The following is a 14303-nucleotide window of genomic DNA, read 5'->3' as shown; positions in this document are numbered from 1 at the left end:
ACCTCTCCCCATTACTAGTCACTAAGAAAGGTTTTGTACTAATAATTATTTTGAGTAATTACCAATAGTGTCCACTGCCTTTAAAGCAAACTGGTCCCCACTCTATAGGTTTACAGTTATATATGATTGCCAGTTTGTAGAGCATAACATAACCTTCCCTAAAAGAAAACCCACAAATACATCGCTCAGATTAATTGATGCACAGAAAGTCCCTTTAAGTAATATCGAGAAGTCACCACGTGAGGGCGCCCTACCCACGTGGTGAATTTCATCAATAATGGCCGGCCACAGGTGTTCGGCGTTCGCCCAGACTCAGCTCGAAAAACATGGATGGCAAGCAGGTTTGTATCGCTGTCTATCAGTTGTGTCATAAATCATGTGTAGTTTGAAATATCTTACAAAGTACACCCGTATATTGAGCTAATTGTGGAGAATATTTGCCGTCTTTGAATTGGACTGAATTGACGGGTCCGTCCTTGTCATAAAAATGTTTGTGCCATTGATTGCACAATACCATGACTGTGTGTGCTGTTAGGTTACGAATACGAGTGTGTGTCGTTGAAGAGACGTTCATGCGTTATGGCTATGCTGCTAATGCTATGCTCTGTGTTAACTCGTGTATTTTATGTAAATGTATTGCTTCAATCAGTAAACGCCAAGAAGGCTGCCGATGAGGTTGGAACATATTGTTACTGTTGGCTTAGTCTCATCATACAATTATTAGGGCCTCGCCACCAAATTTCATGATTGAAGAAAAGAAGTGAAAATTTTTGGCAAATTTTTGTTTAATTAAAAATAAAAATTCAGGTTTTTACCAGTCTGTGCTACTACGTACTAATCTCACTATATTAAATATTTTGACTGCATGCCGAAAGTCACCCCGAAGCTGTAGCCCCACTTGTGTGTTTAATTCAAGGTCTGAATCCTTAGCCATATGTTTGGCCCCGATTTTTTTCTAAGCTTAGTCGTGATCAAAAGTTGAAGGCCGTTTCTCTGCGAGCGAGTCGTCATGGCTGTAGTTTAAACCAGCTACATTAAATGTGTTTACTTCCCCAGAATTACTTTTCTCGATGTGTACTGAGCGCAGCCGTTTTGGAATGATACCAGTTATGCCTGTCAAATAACGACGTCATCGACTGGCCAGGCTATTGGCGGAGCAAGGGTGCCATTATTAAATGGTTGCTTTAAATTCTCGCTCCCCCTCAACCCAGCCGGCAGATGACCTCCTGATTTGATTGGCACGATTGGGATAATTCCATATTGACAGCTCTCAACTTTTTGACTGGATCCATTCTGTATACCTAATGTCAAAGTATTTTCAAAGTATTTGAAAAAAATTGTATTTGTCAGCTGTAGACCACAGCCATTCAGATAAACTTACAATCGATTTGTACCTCTGTCATTTACAGGGCAAGGACTCGGCAGGACAGAGTCTGGCATCAGTGAGGCCATCAAAGTGAAGATAAAGCATGACACTGCTGGAGTAAGTTCCTCCTTCTCCTTCTCACAAAACCTCTCCCTCCTTCAGCCAACCCAATAACTTTCACATATAAGCATTTTTATAAAACAACTAATGCCATAGGAAGTAAATATACACACATTTTTTAGTATTTTTGATGACTTGCCTGTTAAAGCCATTGGACACTTTCGGTAAACAGTATTGTCCACAGGCCCAGACTTTGTGTATCACAACTTATATATAAAATAACAAACCTGTGAAAATTTATGCTCAATCGGTCATCGGAGTCGGGAGAAAATAACGAGAAAACCCACTCTTGTTTTTGCACGTTTCGTCTCGTCATGTAATGTGTTTAAATAAATCCGTAATTCTCGCTTTCGAGAATTTAAATTGTTTTAATGTTTTCTCAAAAAGTAAAGCATTTCATGGAACAATATTTCAAGAAAAGTCTTTCACCATTACCTTCTGTAAACCCTGTAAGTTATTTGTAAATCTATGTTTTCTTCTCTCTGTACCGCAAGTGTATAGTGGCTTTAAAGCCATTATACACTTTCGGAACAGATAAAAAACAAAAAAAACTTTGGGACAGTTGAGTCTTGTAAAATTATTTCTCTGCTTTTAAAGTATACTGTAATGTATTTAAACTTGTGCATTCTCATAATGGTGTGGTTCTCCCAGTGAAATAGACTATTTACTTTACAAAAGTGGGCTGATTGGATTATTTCTAATGCTGGTTATTTTGATCACTCAGCTCCACTTTTTGAACTTCTAAAATTCAATGTGGTTTTTAAATTTTTGTCTCTAGATACAAACATTATGCATCTTTATCTTCTTTTGTTAACCCTTTCTTTACCTTAACTTGAAGTTCCTGTAAGAAAAGCCTTTATGTCCCGTTCAACAGAGCTTCAGTATTTAGAACAAGTCTTGTCCAAGGTGTTGCTTATTAGAATAGTATCAGTAATTCAAGAAAAAGCTTGGTTACTTTGCCCCCTTTTTATAAAAATATGTAAAGCTCAGTTACATAATTCTTAGTAATGAAAGAAAGGTTTTGACATAGTTTTCTAGATGATGTTAGTCAGAGTTGTTAGTTTGTTGGTGTGCTTGTTTGTGGTTGGCCTAAATGTTGTCATGTTTTGTTATTATTTATCCAACTTCCTTGTAATAGATGTTAAATTTGCATCGGGTTCGAATCCACCCCGAGTATCATGCCTGTGATATTTTTTCACAGGACTCGGGGAAGTACTGAGTATACAGTGCTAACGCACATCGGTGTTTGGGTAAAAAACAAATTTGATATTCCTTGTTATGTTAGTATTATTTCTACATTGGTTCGTCATTATACCTTCACTTTACACGATGTCGATGTACATGTACTTAATCATAACAATGTTGAAATAAATGTATTATCTATATGTGTAGGTCGGTCATGATCTTGGTGAGCAGTTTACGTACCACTGGTGGGACCATGTTTTCAACAAGGCTGCAAACAACATAGTGGTGGAAAATAACCAGGTTTGTCATGCGTGTATAAATTGTGCCAAAAGACACCTCCATTCATTCTAAATACATTACCGCTAAGTGATTTTCTTCGTTTTGATGAAGACCCGTCTTTAATGTGTGTTTTCTTCATGTCAATAGGAAGGCGTGAAAATGACAAGTAAAGAGAAAAGCCACGGACCAATAAGTAACAGAAAACAGCCCAAGAATGTCGGCAAGAAGCCTCTGCTGTATGGCAACTTTGTCCGGAGTGCCACTTTAACAGCGGAGGGCTTGAAACGAGATGATCAAGACAGTTCTTCATCTGAAGAGGAAGAGGGCAACAAGGAGGAGATGAATATTGATGAGAAGTTCTTCAAGGCTTGTGGTGGACGAACAGCTCATAAGTAAGTTACACCGTATTCTTTTAAATTTATCATGATGTGATCAAGCAAAATGAGTCATTTGTCAACCCAGGTAATTTTTATACATTTGTAAAGAGTACAATCTATGCTTTAATACTGTTAAACCCCCATGTTGATACCACTTTGGTTCAACGTTTTGAAAGTAGTATCGCGTGATGTGGCACAACTGTCCCGGCCGTTGCTCTCGACCAATAGGAATGAAGAAACTGTCTTATAAGAACAGGTGCAAGCTCGCGTGTCATGCCCATGTCTCAACACTTTTTACCGGTCGAAAACAAAGGTTATGCACACCCACGTGACGCGCTCTCCACCAATAGGAATAGCAAAACTGTCCGAGGTATTTATGAATGCTAACTTTGACCCATTTTAGATGTTATTTATCAGGAGGGAAGTTGCCAAAATAAAATAAAATATAGTTTGGCATTTAAATTTACAAAATTTGTTTTTGGAAAATATCATCCCTGTTGGCCCGACTTCGCTTGTTTCTCCATACTGATATTTTAGCTTTTTTAGCTTAATCACATCGTATATTTTTTATGTCTGGCACGTTTTGTCAGTTTTTGAAGTGTAAATTTTCGTTCCTTGATGTTTATAGGGGCGCTAGGCACGGCTTGAAACTCTCCGGGAAACTGAAGCGAATCCAGGAACAAGAGGAGCTGGAGGGTTACCTAAATCGTCAGAAAGACCAGGCTCAGTCCACTAAACCCTCTCCCCCTAGCCTTGATAAAGATCAAAGTCACACAACAGAGGATGATGATAATGATGGGGGGAAGGTGAGAGATGCGGGAGACGAAGAGAAGCGGGAGAGGAAACGACAGAAGAAAGAGAAGAAACGGAGGATGAAAGCCGCCATTGAGAATGGGCAATGTGATGACGCTGGAGATGAACACGATGGGGAAAATGTACTTCAAGAATCGGGAAGTGCAACTGAAGAAGAGAAACATACAACTGAGCAGGACGCCGGTGGATGTTGTGAGGATGATGAAAGTGAGAGACAACGGGAGGAAAAACAGCGAAAGAAAGACAGGAAACGCAAAAGGAAAGAGGCTAAATCTGCCAATGGCTGTCATGAGGACACAGTAGACTTGGATGATACTACGGTCATTACTATCAATGAAGCAGATGAGAGAAAACGGGCGAGAAAAGCAAGAAAGGAACTGAAATTGAAGAACAGACGGGATGGTGCTAGCTGTGGAGATGATTCAAACGGACCTTTTGTGAATGACGTTGTCGAGTTGACTTTAGAAGAAAATGGAGGTGATCAGGACAGAAAGTGCAAAAGGAAAAAGGAAAAAAAGAGAAAGATGGAATCGGTTGATGTCTGTGAAAATGAGAATAACGAATCTAGTGAACTGATTTGTTGTTCTGTACCTGAGGGAGACACGAGGACTGGTGACAACGATTGCGATCTTGATACCAAAAATGGTGGCGATGATTTAGGAATGAAAAGCAAGAAGAGAAGGAAAGAAGAGGGTTTGCAGAACGGCAGTCTCGATCATGAATGTACAGATATAAAAACATCAAAAAAATCGAAGAAGAAAAAGTCCAAGCACCGACCCACAGTAATGACTATGAATGAATTTGTTAGAAAATAATTTAATAAAACACAGATGCACTACAAAATATCAGTTGATGACATAAATATTTTTATTTTAAACTTATTTGAAATGCATTTTATGTACAGGTATACATAAACTAATGGGGATACTGTCTGTAGTCCTCATGTGCTAAACTTCTGGTACACATAAATATTTCTTTATCGTTATCTCACAATGTTAATCCCTCTAAAACCTGTTTGAGATATGTTGGACTTTATCATGTCTAATGGAGTAAAATGTACCAGTATACAATTGTTGGGTTCCATGGCGTTTTGTACACTCGAACTGGGGAAATGGTACCCGAGGCGAAGCCGAGGGTGCCATTTCCCCTCGAGAGTGTACCAAACCCATGGACCCCAGTCACAGCGCGCAACAATTGTTTTGTTATACCTTTGTATAATTGTTTTTCCTCTTCTCGAAGTTCTGTCATCTTCAAACAATATTACGACGATCTGTTGTTTAATAAGCAGACGAACAAGAAACAATTCCCTGGAACCCACGGTTATGGAAATGTCCCATACATCATTTGGGAAAACTACAATTTGTAGGGACTTGAAACATTCTATGGGTGCATTTGTTTAGCCTTTGACGTCATTCCAGGGGCTCACACCCAGGTCAGCCCCCAGTGCCCTGCTTGTGGAGTGGGTCACTTGGGGGCTGGCCCCAGGTAAATGGCGTCACTACGCGAGCTGTGAGTGGTCGGTTGTTTAGCTCTTGTCGGGCTCACCACAAGTGAGCACTGCGGGGTAGACCCACGGAAGCTAAACAAAAGCACCCATTGTACATGTATACGTATGTCCAAAGATTATAGAGTGTTGGATGTGCAAGATGAGGAACTCCTGCTGAAAAGGGAAATGTACACTGGACGCCATTTCAGCACGCATCTTTTTTGATGTAACAGTAGATCAGCGCAGACAATGACCATTGCTGTCAATGACATAAAACATTTGCTTGCTGGAATGGCGCCAATGCGTACTTCACATTCAAGCGATAGATAGAGCTCCAGTTCCCTATCTTGGGAACAACCACTCTATACCCTTTGCACACAACCACACAGTGTTTTTTAAAGTGTTGAAGAATATGACGCACATTTGGGGGGTTTTTTTGTAGAAAGATTTTGAGTTTACAAACCATCATTACATAACAATTTGAAATTCTTTTGTATGAATTGAATATTTTTAATTCTTAATATTTTTAGCATTAACAATTAATTAAATTGAAACGCTGCATGAGTTCCCCTTATATAAAAATAATGTCATTTACCAATAAAATTAATAATTTATGTTTCTGTGCAAGAATGTACTGCAGTGATGACTGATCTGGTTTCAACTTGTTACCCCTGTTGCAATGGAAGAGTCCTTATTATCTGCACTCTGATTGGCTGGTTGCATCAATGGGACATACCACTGTAAATAAAGTGTGAAGTTAGAGTCAACTTTAAGCAAATACAAAGATAGACAAAATAGAGAGGTTACCACCATAGCTCCATTTATATTATAGAGCTGCTTAAGCACAGAAAGTAGCTAACCACAACAAAATTATGCTACCCAGAATAAGGTTACCCGCCAAACTACTGTATCACATGCGCAATCTTTGACTGGTATCCTGCTACCTTTTGCTTAGATCTTTTATGCAAAATCTGCTTAAGCAGCTCTATGAAATTGGGCCAAGTGTCGCAGGTTCAAAACCTGCCAAGTTCTGATTTTTTTTTTGCTCGCCCAAAATTGAATACAATCCACTAAAAAGTAAAGTTTGAATTCTTGTTTTTCTTGGACAGAACTGCTTTAATTCTTCTGAGAAGAATTATAGCTACCTTACCTCCTTGCTCATTCCTGCAGTAGTCCTCCCCTCTTCGTTGATGGGCGCTTTCAATAAACCCCTGATAGTGTATTTAAAAAAAAAAATAATTAAAAATGGCAGAACTCAATTCCATGTCTCAAACTAAATTTTCTGTTTCTTTTCTGCATAATAAATCAAGTTTAGTCAGAGCCAGTGTTTACAGATTTTGATACTTGCATTTTGTAAGTGTTCAAACGCCCATTGTATATCTCTAATGCACATGAGTTTGGATTCCAGTCGTCAAACTTGTGTCTTTGAGCAAGAAACTTCACTATAATAACGTTTCTTCACCCAGGGTGAATGGGTAATCGTGAGGGCAGATAGGGTTCATGGGACTGAATAGACCGATCCATCAAGGGCTCCGCCCCATTGTGTATTGACCAATCACAACGCAACGAAAGTCCGACATGCATGCGGGTATCTTGGCGCGCATGGCAGAGTTGTGCAGAAAGGCATTGGAGAGCCCCACGTGTTCTTGCTTACACATGCGTTGTGGGCGGAGCCTACTGGATCGGTCTATTACATGTAGCTTGGTTTGCTACAATGTACATACTTGGCAGCACAGGCTGTTTACTGCCAAGGTAGCTGAGATGGTTTAAGGAATGAAATAAATGGCCCACTTATTAAAACCAAGATCAAAACGTTCAAGCAAAATGACCGTCACTGTGTGACAGATTTAAGCAGTATTCTTCAAGAAGCCACAATAATTAATAATGCTGTTATAAATATCCAAGATTATTACAGCACAATGTCTTGTACCTGAAGTGTTTTCTGACGAGCTTGTGGAACTCTGAGATGCATTCCAGAGGTGGGACGGCACGGCGGCAGACGTAGGTAAACCACTTCAAACCTGCGGCTACGTGGGTGATCTCATCTGTGTAGATCACCTCCAAGATGGAGACGGATGCAGCGTCTTGCTGCTTGGCGAATCGCTCTTGAGTCTTTGGGTGGACATCAAGCCCTCTGAGGAGAAATCAAAGTATAGAAAAAAAGAAATTCATATATAAGTCACACCCATATGTTAACATTAATGTATGTGATGGCTACTGCTTCCTAGATTGTTTCGTAAATTAGGTGTGATGATAATAATAACAATTTATAAAATGTAACCAGTCAGTTTCCCTTGTGGTTTATTATTTGATATCTGATATAAAAAGTCGCCTCCCCTTAAGGTGATCCCCTGTTTGCCGCTTCCCAGGTTGTATCGTTACCTGGGTGTGATCCCTGGCTACACGGCAGTTTGCAGTTGAATGGCTTCTAAAAGGCACCCCCTGAACAAAGATATTGATTAAATAGGGAGACCGCCAACGTAGGGCTAGATAGCTCAGTTGGTAGAGCGCCGGCACGTTAAACCGGAGGTCGTTGGTTCAAATCCCGCTCTAGTCAATTTTTCTTTGTTCAACCCAAAATCAATAATAATAAGAGTTAGTTTTTATATAGTGCTTTTCACACCCTGAGGGCGTCCCAAAGCGCTTCACATTACTACCCCTGGTCACTAGGCCTTAAATCATTCCTTAAACCATCTCAGTTCCCTGGGGAGTATACAGCCTTGGTCAACAAATGCGCTACTCGGCAAAATCAATCACAAGAACCATCTCTGCCCTCACGGGTGACCATTTACCCCTGGGTGGAGAGAAGCTTATGGTTAAGTGTCTTGCTCTAAAGGACCGGGTGTCATGACCGGGATTCAAACCCACACTCTGCTGATCAAATAACAGAGCTTGAATCCGGCGCTCTTGACCGCTCAGCCACGACACCCCACTGATCCCGTCCGTAGCAATTATAGTCAAGTGTCTTGCTTAATGTCTTACCTTGCCTCATGCACCATGTGAACTACTGCCAGTCTGGCTAAGAGGTTATCTTTCGTCTCCGTTGCAGACTGCCACAGACCTGTAAAGAAATCTATGAATCAATGCTGATTTCTCATCATGCAATTCTCTTGATATTTCTGGTTAAATATTATGAAGTGGATTTATACAGTAATTGCCAAGTATCATTTCAAAACCACAACTCATGGTTTTGCCTTCGACTTAAGCTCTGTCTGCCTGGTTGAAGCTCTGTATCAAAGTGCACATTAAAATGACTGACAAAGCCTAAGCCAGATTGAAGCCAATGTTTTGAAGAGGGGGGGGGGGTAAACTAGTATGCAGCTGTGGATTTTGTTAACAGGACTCAGGACTCAGGAGGAGGAGGAGGGGAAGTACCAAAGAGGCCTATACAGTGATTCACACCGTCGCATTACAGCATGGAGGAAGGACATCCATGGTTAAAAGCATCTCTATCAATAGTGCTGTACAAACACAAAGCAAAAAGAAATTCTCTCAAATTCTCGAGACGGAAAAATTGTAACCATCAACAAAGAAGACCGCCCAAAGATTTAATGACAGTAAGTGCTGTTATCAGATTTGACTTACCATTGTGAACAGGAAGTGCTCCAAAATGGCTGCCCAACTCATGCAGTCTGTCATTCAAGATCTTGAAATGCTGGAAGAAAAAAAAAATAATCACCCCAAATCTGAAAATTTTAGCCATCACAGATTTTGTTTTTGTATGGTTTCAAGTGATACAGATGGGACTACTAAAGACTTTTTGTCAGTGTTGACTGGGTACATTAGCAAAAGTCTGATATTTCTTGAGAATTTTTTTTTAACATGAGTCTTTGATACCAAATAAAAAATATAATCCTGTAGAATTTGTTTGAGTATTGTCATTTAGTTTGAACAATACCTTTGCTTCATCGCCAGCCACTTTGACAAAGTCAGTAAAGAACTCTCTGGGTAGTTGACTTCCGTCTCCTAAAGCGGTCCCAGCAAATCTAGCGATAATGTCCCACGACAAGTCGACTGCCCACTGCTCTATATTGGCCAGAGAGTGCAGTGATGCTATACGGTTTCCCTGCATGAAGAAATTCCATGAAACAATTTGTCACACTTTTGAATGAGTACACCAAGTTTCATGTAAAAATTGAAAGCTGCCGTAGCCTTCCAACCAATATTTTTTGTTGCCATTAATTTTATGAGCGGTTACCAAATGTGTACTCTCCCTTCAATCAACTTCTCTCCCCCCCCCCAAAAAAAAAAAACCCAAAGATGACTTTCCCTTTGAGCCAGGACCTTTGAACGTCATTTTTTTTTTACAAAACTTGGTCAAAACAGCATTTTGCTCTTTTTATTCCTCTTCTTTTTCTCACTGATCACAAAGACGACCTCACTGTGAAAGTAATAGTTTTTTAATTGATTTTGGGTTAAACAAAATTTGGATTACTAGAGTGGGATTTGAACCAATGACCTCTGGATTAACGCGCCGGTGCTCTACCAACTGAGCTATATAGCCCTATGTTGGCAGTCTCCCTTTTTTGTCAATGTATCTTTGTGCGGGGGTGCCAGTCAGAAGCCATACAACTGTAAACTGCCGTGTAGCCAGGGGTCACTCCCAAATTACGATACAACCTGGGAAGCGGCAGCCAGGGGATCACTTTAAAGGGGATGCGACTTTTTGTTTATTATTTGAAATACCAGAGTGCCTCCTTTGCCCCTCTTGATTTTCCCTGGAGCTACCACACTGAGTGTTTCCTCCCTCTTGGGCTCGTCTGGTGGACTGCATCTCCCAATCTCTCTAAGATCTCCCGTTCTCCATCTCTCCTGCACCTCATGGGTTAGTCTGACCTTCAAATTGAAAACAGTTTGAAAAAAAGCATTTGTCAAATTCTAGTTAAAGGTTGGCGGATCTGGAAAATCGGTCGTTTTGAGGAGCTGGTTTGGGGGGACCAGCCGTCGATTTCACCAAACTCCTCCTAACTTTGGATCTTAGGACTTGGGACGGGTTCAGCTCTGTATCCATAGACATTTGGGCACATCCTGATGAGTTACAAGTAAGGATGAGTTACTCGTCCTAACTCGTCCTAATATAATACAATACACAGCTCAATGTGTGGACATTAATTTGTTCTAAATAAAAATCCTTTTCTTCAACAACATAGTGTTTATAGTGTCCTTAGATTATGCGGACCTCTTTTGTTCCTAGGTCCAAACTTTGTACTTAGCGTTACATTCCTTTGTTCTGTACAGTTAAGGAAAATCGTATTCTTCAACACTGTAAATAAAACTGTGTGGACTTGTGTATGTCCACATAGTTATTAAAGGCAGTGGACACTATTGGTAATTACTCAAAAAAATTATTAGCATAAAACCTTTCTTGGTGACTCGTAATGGGGAGAGGTTGATGGTATAAAACATTGTGGGAAACGGCTCCCTCTGAAGTGCCATAGTTTTCGAGAAAGAAGTAATTTTCCACGAATTTGATTTCGAGACCTCAAGTTTAGAACTTGAGGTCTCGAAATCGACCATCTAAATGCACACAACTTTGTGTGACAAGGGTGTTTTTTCTTTCATTATTATCTCGCAACTTCGACGACCGATTGAGCTCAAATTTTCACAGGTTGGTTATTTTATGTATATGTTGAGATACACCAAGTGAGAAGGCTAGTCTTTGACAATTACCAAACGTGTCCAGGATCTTCAAGTCCCCACATGATGTAGACTTCTTTTGTTCTCAAGTCCACACTTCCTATGTAGCATTAAAACATCATTGCACTCCTCAAACCTTTTCAGCTGGATCTGCTGTTCGTAGTACCCTGACTGCCCAATGACAGAGCGTGTCTTCATTTTCCTCATCTGATGCAGGACCTGACTGAATTGCATCCGCCCCTTTACCTGTAAAAACAAGTGGATATTTTTCTTAGGATGATTGTTTCTTGCTTTATTTGAAATAAAAAGTTTCATCCTTTCCAGTTGATTCCTCTGCTACCATTAGTTCCCCGGATTGAATTAAAAACTTTGGAGTGATCCCTGGCTATACAGCACTTTTTTGTGTTACTCATTTTAAGGGAAGGTACACGTTTGGTAATTACTCAAAACAAATATTAACTTAAAAACTGACTTGTTAACGAGCATTGGAGAGCTGTTGATAGTATAAAACATTGTGGGAAACGACGCCCTCTGAAGTAGCATAGTTTTTGAGAAAGGTAATTTCTCACTAAAATAATAAAAGACTTCTAGCTAGAAGTCTTTGATTCTTATCTGAAAGCACACAAACTCAGCAAACAAGGGTGTTTTTTCTTTCATCATTTTCTCACAACTTTGATGACCAATTGAGCCCAAATTTCTACAGGCTTGTTATTTTATGCTTAAGTTGGGATATACCAAGTGAGAAGACTGGTCTTTGACAATTACCAAACGTGTAGCTTCCTTTTAAAGCTGGTTTTTGAAAACTGATTATAAAGCACCACTGGCTGCCTGGCAGAACTAAAAGGCTGTGTCAGCATTGGCTGCGGCTGCAGATTGATCGCCAGATGAACATGTGTTGAAGCATAGGAGGTCCATAGCAGCACCCTTAGTAACAGCTGCAGCCATAGTCTCAGACAAAGCCGCAGCCACAACCATAGCAACAGCTGCCAATTTCAACTTGGCCTCGGATCAAAACCCCGATGCTATGCCACAATATCTGAAACCATTACCAGATGTCGACTGACTCTGACTGCCAAGTTCTGAATCGGAGTCTCTTGTAAGAGACAGCTCTGTCTCTGTGTCTATGTACAGATGGTCATCGACGACCCTGACTTCAAATGTTGGTTGCTGAAAAGAAACACAAACAAAGCAATGTAAAAGTTTAAATCGTTAACTACATGGATGTTTTGAATCTTGATTGGGCATTTGTGCCCTCTATCATTGAACAAACATTTTTTTGTCCCCAGGCAAGCTTTCAAACTGAAGATGAAATACATCAACTTATTCCCCAGGGAAAACAGTGCACCTTTAAGAGAAGCTTTTGCCTTCTCTGCACAAGGTTGGAGGAAGTGTTAAGAATTACCTTGAGCCCGGATGTAGAGTCTCCATTATCTAACCTGAAGTCATATTCATGCCAGGGACAGACCAGACACTCGTGTCCATCTATATCCTCTATGTCGCCGAGATCCAGTGGGCCTCCTGCAAAGTGGACCAACAGTAAACAATTGATTTAAAGGCACATTTGGTATATACTAAAAACATATATTAGCATGAAAAAATTACTTGGTGACGAGCAATGGAGAGCTGTTGATAGTATAAAACATTGTGAGAAACAGCTCCCTCTGAAGTATCAAAGTTTTTGAGAAAGAGCTAATTTCAGGGCTGAAACTTTTCTCAGGCATCTGAAAGCACACAAATATGTGCAACAAGGGTGTTTTTTTCCTTTCATTTTTTTCTTGCAACTTCGATGACCAATTAAGCCCAAATTTTCACAGGTTTCTTATTTGATCACCTGTTCTTTTCAGAACCAACACTACTCAAACGAGATGTATACAATGTGTTAATCTCGTTTGAGTAGTGTCGGTACATTGTACTTCCTCAAACCTCACCTAATGTTTGGAAAATTGAAAAGTTGTTATCAAAATAGAAAGAAGATTAATCGGAGAAAGAAAACTAAAGTTTTGAGGATCATAAACTTCCATCCACTTTATCGATGGCAGTCAAAGATGCCGTAGGCTACCTTCATGAGGGCAGTCGGCACCAAGAGCATAAAATGTGTCAACACGATGAACTACGACAACATCCTCATCACCTCCTACAGAATACAACCTGAAAAATATTCAAATTGGTGAATCAATAGTGTGAGGCTTTGCACAATAGTTATACATTGTTGTAGTTGGTTAGACCTAGCTAGACCAAGTAACTGGGGCGTTGCGAACCACAGATGTAAATTTTTGTTAAAGGAGTACAGCACCCCAGTTGCCTGGGTTTATTCGAGGTTCAGTAACTGGGTGGATGGGTAACCCACCTTGTGTTAGACCCAGTAACTGTTCTACTTTTTGAAAAACATCTGCGGCTGCAAGATGTTAAACAAATGTTTTAAAGGAGTAAGTGCCCCAGTTAAATGGTTACATACGTACTGCCACTGCCAATCACATCCTTCCAGGCTTCATCCCACCCCTTTGCTCCTGATTGTTCACATGACATTGATGACATAGTCACATATGCCTCGATACAATAGAAAATGTTAGAATATATTGTATTATATTTTTATAAACAGATATAGGCCTCACTTGTGTGGCCAACTAGCTGAGCTTAGCCCAGGTTGAGCTAGCTTTGGCCACACAAGTGGGGCTAAAATATTAATTATTAATTTATAGGCCCAGAAAAGGATTATTTAATTTAAGTTCCCAAAGCAAAACAAAACTCGTTTTCAAACCTGGTGCACGTCTTTGCCTTAAAATGTTCAGTGGGACCTAGGTTCTTCCATCTGCTGTTATCAATCACTTCCTTCAAAGCTGTCACAAGATCCACCTCAAATCCAGTGTCCATGTTGAAAATCAATCGTCAACAAACCGCACATGGCAAAATGTACAGCTGTTTACATAGGGCGCCACCAACGTCAACAGCAGAATAATTCACCGCTGTTTTTATAGGGCGCCATCAACGTCAACAACGGGAAATGAACTTACCGCGCTTTGCCATTACTTTGATTGAGCTT

At 40.2% G+C, this 14303-nt stretch overlaps 2 protein-coding genes across 2 annotated transcripts; one reads left to right on the top strand and one right to left on the bottom strand.

Moving 5' to 3' along the window:
* Positions 1 to 258: 258 nt before the first annotated feature.
* Positions 259 to 5268, top strand: LOC117288216 (G patch domain-containing protein 4-like). Its single transcript, XM_033768984.1, has 5 exons — positions 259 to 341; positions 1410 to 1483; positions 2879 to 2971; positions 3098 to 3342; positions 3956 to 5268. Exons 1-5 carry the CDS (start codon positions 278 to 280, stop codon positions 4953 to 4955), a joined length of 1476 nt encoding a protein of 491 aa, XP_033624875.1. The 5' UTR covers positions 259 to 277; the 3' UTR covers positions 4956 to 5268.
* Positions 5269 to 5373: 105 nt separating this feature from the next.
* On the bottom strand, positions 5374 to 14188 carry LOC117288619 (uncharacterized protein HI_0077-like). The gene is made up of 12 exons (XM_033769541.1): positions 14022 to 14188; positions 13323 to 13411; positions 12666 to 12781; positions 12313 to 12430; positions 11400 to 11509; positions 10313 to 10462; positions 9525 to 9692; positions 9212 to 9281; positions 8609 to 8687; positions 7557 to 7760; positions 6777 to 6837; positions 5374 to 6364 (listed from the first exon to the last, which is right to left on the bottom strand). The coding sequence occupies exons 1-12, from the start codon at positions 14132 to 14134 to the stop codon at positions 6284 to 6286; spliced, it is 1359 nt and encodes a 452-aa protein (XP_033625432.1). The 5' UTR covers positions 14135 to 14188; the 3' UTR covers positions 5374 to 6283.
* Positions 14189 to 14303: the final 115 nt, after the last annotated feature.

This window comes from Asterias rubens, chromosome 3 (assembly GCF_902459465.1).
Source record: "Asterias rubens chromosome 3, eAstRub1.3, whole genome shotgun sequence".
In the NCBI taxonomy this organism is placed as follows: domain Eukaryota; kingdom Metazoa; phylum Echinodermata; class Asteroidea; order Forcipulatida; family Asteriidae; genus Asterias; species Asterias rubens.
This window is presented reverse-complemented; position numbering and strand designations above follow the sequence as displayed.